The 6,000-nt window shown below is 35.6% G+C and overlaps 1 protein-coding gene across 1 annotated transcript; it reads left to right on the top strand.

Annotated features, from left to right (window-relative positions):
* The first annotated feature begins 3,442 nt into the window (after window positions 1–3,442).
* LOC143577315 (alpha/beta hydrolase domain-containing protein VTE7-like) lies at window positions 3,443–5,900 on the top strand. Its single transcript, XM_077061179.1, has 8 exons — window positions 3,443–3,597; window positions 3,941–3,990; window positions 4,086–4,181; window positions 4,271–4,360; window positions 4,497–4,589; window positions 4,695–4,790; window positions 5,275–5,340; window positions 5,643–5,900. Exons 3-8 carry the CDS (start codon window positions 4,113–4,115, stop codon window positions 5,769–5,771), a joined length of 543 nt encoding a protein of 180 aa, XP_076917294.1. The 5' UTR covers window positions 3,443–3,597; window positions 3,941–3,990; window positions 4,086–4,112; the 3' UTR covers window positions 5,772–5,900.
* Window positions 5,901–6,000: the final 100 nt, after the last annotated feature.

The following is a 6,000-nucleotide window of genomic DNA, read 5'->3' as shown; positions in this document are numbered from 1 at the left end:
GGACTTCCGCGGGAAGAATCCCCATGGAAAACCTTAAAACTAAACCCTTTTCAAAACCCCTTGCTTAAGTCCAAAAGTTCACCTCACTTATTAGCAATTCATGAGAAGAACATTGGACTGGGGGGACTTGAAGAGGTAGGTCCCAGCAGAGCCCAGCTGGACCCGCAAGACTCCTTAACGGACGTCTGCGCAGTTGAACCCGCAAGACTCCTTAACGGACGTCTGCGCGGTTGAACCCGCAAGACTTAACTTAAAGGGACGTCTGCGCAGAGACCAACTGAATCCGCAGGACCCACCATGCTCAGAGACGTGACGTCCTTACGCGCAGTACGCAAGCTGTTCCCGCAGGAAACGCCTCCCAATGGTCGACGTACTCCGCCTGTTCCCGCAGTAGCGGATACTAGCCATCAGGGAAGGCTACCCGCGCAGCAAGGCTACACGCACAAGGCACTTAGCTCTCATAATAATTCAGTAATGTCACCTGAAGAAGGAATGAGCAAAGCCGGGAATACTCCTGCACAAAGCCGGGAAAACTCCCGCCCAAATGAGCCAGTCCGTACGATACTGGAGGATCTTTTGTACTGTACCTGACGAGGTATGGACAAAAGATCTGACCAAAGATACGACAGCTCACTGACAACAGTATGACGAGCAGCACGCTCTTGTACTGTATCTTACTATTAGCCGCTGCCTACTCACCAACCTGTCGGAGGACGTGCATAGCCTGCAGTTGGTGGAACAGGAATAGTACACAGCCGGCCTGGTCACTATCAGCCGCTGCCTACCCATCAACCACAAGCATGGCATGTGCGTAGCCCACAGTTGGCAGAACAGGAACACTATTCAGCCGGCTGTACCTGCTTGGAAACCTACCTTCGACTATAAATACTCCAACACCTTGGAATGGTATAATATATCTCATCTTATCTCATATCTCATATCTTGATATATTACCTGATATCTGCTCTAGTCACTCTTAATATACACTTATATTCAAGAGCAATCTAGTCTGATTCTCGGTCACAAGGAGGTACCCCCCCCCTTCTCAGTGACGAGCTCACGGTGTCTGTTTTGCAGGTTATCAGAAGAACCATCTTTGCCGGATCTAACCCCTCGTGGGAAACATCTATTTTACCCCCAGATTATCCGTAATCTGCCCGGGGTCGATTAGCGTTTCTTCAGAAGTTATTGTCGGTCATGAAAAAAAATACCATAAAAAGATTTAATGTTTTTGTTGTCATATATTATTACAGCTTAGTGTCTCGAAGAACCGAGTAATGACGAGTTGTGTGAAACCAATAGTACACGACAAAGGTAGCCCACTTGTTCTCCTTCGTGGGTTTGACAGGTATGCATCTTCTTGTTTTGATCCATAAAATAGCAGTATGTTTAGTCATACATCATTGGGCTTGTAAATCTTATATAGGGTGTTTTAAGTTACTAAAATACCCTCCAATATTGACAAAATGTAAAAATTTTTGGACCAAAATCGGTGTATTGAACAAAAGTTGAATTCACAAGTTATATCAGCACTTGGTCTGTTTAACTCATTTATTTTTGTAAATTTTAAAAAATTATTTTTTAAGTTTGATTGGTGTTTGGTGTTAATATTTTGAAATTGAAAATTCAAAATTAATGAGTAACATACTCTTATGGCTTACATGCAATTATTTTACTTGTATTTATATTTTTTATTGCAAATTTGTAAATCTAGAGCATTAATATGCAATTATAAATAAATAAATAAATTTTTAGGTTTAACAAGTTGTGTTTGTGTCAACTCGTGTCGTTTTCGGGTGCATGTGTGTGACACTATTTTATCAATTTAAGGCTTATGTTAGGTTCAACTGGCTGACGCAACAAAATAACCCATTTAACACCCCTAACATTAATTTCAAAGAGAGACAAAAATGGAATTGTTATGATCTTCTTTGAACTCCATTGGGCTTAAAAATCTTTCATGGGGAGTGTTAAGTTACTTAAATACCCTCCAATATTGTCAACATTGAAAAAAAATTTGGGATCAAAATAAATGATCAAACAAAAGTAGACAAAAAAGTTGTATTAGCACGTTTTTGAAGTCATAACTCAACTTGATTGGATATTTTTTTTGTCAAAATGTAAAAAAAAAAAATGTGCAACATGTTTTATAACTTAAACATGTAATAATCAGGGGCGGACCCACATAGTGTGGATCGGGGTCTCGGGACACCAATGTTTTTTAAAAATTTATTAGAAGCGGTATATTAAATTTTTTGAGGACCCCATAAGATTTAATACTTGGAACCCATACTATTAATGTTGATGTGGTCTGGTGGAAAGTCCCTTGTTTTATCTTTGAAAGGTCATGGGTTCAAGTCTTACAAGGCTCAGTTTTTGGTTTTTTGTGTTAATTTTTAGTGTTAATCAATCATTTGATTGCTAATGTTGCAATGATAACTTTGGAAACATTCAAACACCTCTAAAATACATATCATTGTTTTCAACTTTATGCATGGTTTTCTTTAGAAACATTCAAACACTTTAAAATATCAGTTTTATTTTTCACTAGTTTAAGTTAATGGTTTTCAACACATGCTTATGAAAGGTGGATCTAGGTTCTATCTCAAAAATGTTTAAGAAAGGGAAAACATTTATGTGTCAACCCGACCCATTTTGACCCGTTCAGGTAGTGATGATTGAAAAGAAAGTTTTATTATGATATTGTTTTTTATTATGTTCTTCGCCTCGACCCGACCTGAACAACGACCGACCCGAAAAATTTGAACACCGAAAATATGGGACCCCATTGGCAAAAAATCCTGGGTCCGCCACTGGTAATAATTATGGAAATGCTATTGTCTTCTTTTAACATTATTGGGCTGAAAAATCTTTTAATGAGAGTACTAAGTTACTAAAATACCCTCCAATATAGACAAAAGAAAAACTTTTTGTACAAGTAAAAAAAATCATTAATAGATTATTAAACAAATAAAAAAAAAAAGAGAAGTTGTATACTTGTATTAGCACGTGGTGTAAATTTCTAATACCACAGGGACCTCATACAGAATTCACGGTTTGGATCTTGTTTGATCTAAATAAGTTCGGGTTGAACTCACAAACGCATTTACTAATCAAACCGGGTATTGGGTATTTGTATAGTAGTTTTGAAAATTAAAGAAATGTGCAACATTTTTTTATATAGTTTACATATAATTAACATTTTATAGGCAATTTTCTGTTTATAATTTTAGAACATTAATTTGTAAAAAGTAAAATACAAATTTCAGGTTAACACATGTCGTGGTTATGTCAACCTGTGAAAACTCGTGTTATAATCAGGTTTATGCGTGCTTCAAATTCAAACCGTCAACTTCCAGATGTAGCCCATTTAACACCCCTGATAAAGAAAATGAAGATATTACACCTTCACCCGCAATAAAAAAAATGTTATTTAAACTGCATAAACGGTTTATTTTCCGGGTTCAGTTTCTGCATTTATTTACATCTTATTCTTCAGTTCGTGTTTAGAATGGCGATACACGCTTCCATTGCTTGAGCAAGCCGGTTTTGAGGCATGGGCCATTGACATTCTAGGATGGGGCTTCTCCAACTTAGGTAGCCTTTTTTATTATTTTCCAAGTTTTATATATTATACATGGATGTGACATTGTATATATTATTTTGAACTTGTTTACTTGTGAACAAGTCGCTTTGGGTTGTGGTTTATCTTTAACGGGATAATTCGTATAAAGGAAACCACATAACGGGTTGGTTTGTAAAATAAAAGAAAACATAACTATCATAATTATTGTATAGTTATGCTAATAACAACCCGTTTCATCCTGACCTGTTACCCAACCTGCTCATTTACGACCTCTAATTAGAAGCAGTTTAAACTTAAACTTGTGTGTTTTCATGTTCTTTGTCGTTTTCTTCTTGTGTCTTTTGCCTCTATCAGAAACACTTCCACTTTGTAACGTGAAGTCCAAGCGCGATCACCTCTACCAAGTAAATATCATTTTCGCATTTGTTTAACATTTACCTTTTTATTAAACATCATTTTAATGTTTTTCAAACAAATCTAACTTCTTGTTAATGATTAGTTTTGGAAGTCCTACATTAACAGGCCTATGTTACTAGTTGGCCCGAGTCTTGGAGCTTCGGCTGCGGTTGACTTTGCAATCAACCATCCTGAAGCTGTAAGTGTTTGACAAGTAACCAGTTTGACTCTAGAAAAGTCAAAATGCGAATTTTATTTTTATTTTTTTAATTTATTGTTGTTTTTTAGGTTGACAAGTTGATATTGATTAATGCAAGTGTGTATGCGGAAGGCACCGGAAATCTCTCTAAGTTACCAAGAAGTGTAGACTTTGCTAGGGTGAGTACTGTATAAGTGTATAGAATAATGAAAACCCCGTAAGACACTATGTATTATTACTAAACTATATATGTCAATTAATCTAGTAAGTTTTACCACAAAGTTCTTTTTAACAAGTTTTGTACATTTTCGGCAGGTTTCACTACTAAAATCCCTCCCGTTGCGCTTTTATGCTACTAATATGGGATTTACTAATTTACCGTTCACGACATGCTTGGAATGGACTTGTGTAAGTTCTAATTTTAATTTGTGCATTTGTTTGAATTACTTTTAATGCAAAATGCGTCTTATTTTCTGTAAAATTGAAGTGTTGATTTTTTGGTTGCGGTTCTAGATCGCGCGATTACATTGTTTGTTGCCGTGGTGGGAAGAAGCAACGGTGGATTTCATGAGAAGCGGGGGATACGATGTTTCTTCTCAAATTGATCAGGTTTTTCTTATAAACATTTGAGTTATAAAGCACGAAAATTGTAGTATCTGACTGATTATGAATCTAATTTAGGGGTGTTCATGGCCTAGTTTTTACTGTATTTAGGTGAAACAGTGAGCCGGACCCTTAATAATGCGCTACGTTTTAGTTTCACAATTTGCGCTTATTGGTCCCAGTTAAAATAACATAAAATACAAACAAAAGTAAATGAGATAATGTTCAAGTAGTTCAAACTTAAAAGAAAGAGTTCATGTATTGTGTTTGTTAAGCAAAGTCCATGACTCCATGTGTATAGTCCAAGTTAAAATAATCAAAGTCCCAAAATTCATGAACTAAACATTTTTTTAATTCAACATGAAACCAAACTGATGAACGGTTTAAGCAGTTTCAATGTTTCACATCAAACCATAATCCCCCATAGAATCTATATTGACTTTGTTGTTTATAATTTTTTTAGCTTATATGTCTATATTCTCTTTATCAGGTTCTCAAGAAAACACTTATAATATACGGAGAAAATGATCAAATAGTTGACAGCAAACTTGCAGTGGTTGGTATTTCAACTCGACTTCAAATCAAATACTTAAATTCACCTAATAACTTTAAGGGGGAAAGTCAACGTACAAATGAAATTAACGTGCTAAACGTAATAATCAAGTAGAGTAATTATGTAATTACATCATAGAGTAATAATTACATAATTTCTCTATGATGTAATTACATAATCACTCTAAATGTATATATAATTACTCTACTTGATTCTCACGTTTAGCACGTTAATTTCATTTGTATTTGATCTAAACCCATAACTTTAACATGCTATTTCTTTGTTACATTTCTTGTAATATGCAGCGATTACATTGTGAGCTACCAAACGCAATCATTCGCCAAATACCAAACTGCGGTCACGTTCCACATGTTGAAAAACCCGATGTTGTAGCTAACTTGATCAAAGACTTTGTGTCACGCAGGATCCACTAGGGTCGTCCTACATTACCCGAGCAAGAAGAAAATATTTTAACAAGCTAAATCCTCTCGTTTGTTTCGTGGTGTCTTGAATGCGAACTCGAGTTCTTTTACGAGCATAAAAATGGCATCATTCTTTAAATAAGCACTAAAGTTATATATGTTTACAGATTGAGAAGTCCATTATATGTTTAAATAAGCACTAAAGTTATATAAGTCCATTATAAGACTTATAGAACAAGTT

This window comes from Bidens hawaiensis, unplaced genomic scaffold, assembly GCF_021521415.1.
Source record: "Bidens hawaiensis isolate Kalapana, Puna unplaced genomic scaffold, B.hawaiensis_p1.1 tig00028508_1, whole genome shotgun sequence".
Taxonomy (NCBI): Eukaryota; Viridiplantae; Streptophyta; class Magnoliopsida; order Asterales; family Asteraceae; genus Bidens; species Bidens hawaiensis.
This window is presented reverse-complemented; position numbering and strand designations above follow the sequence as displayed.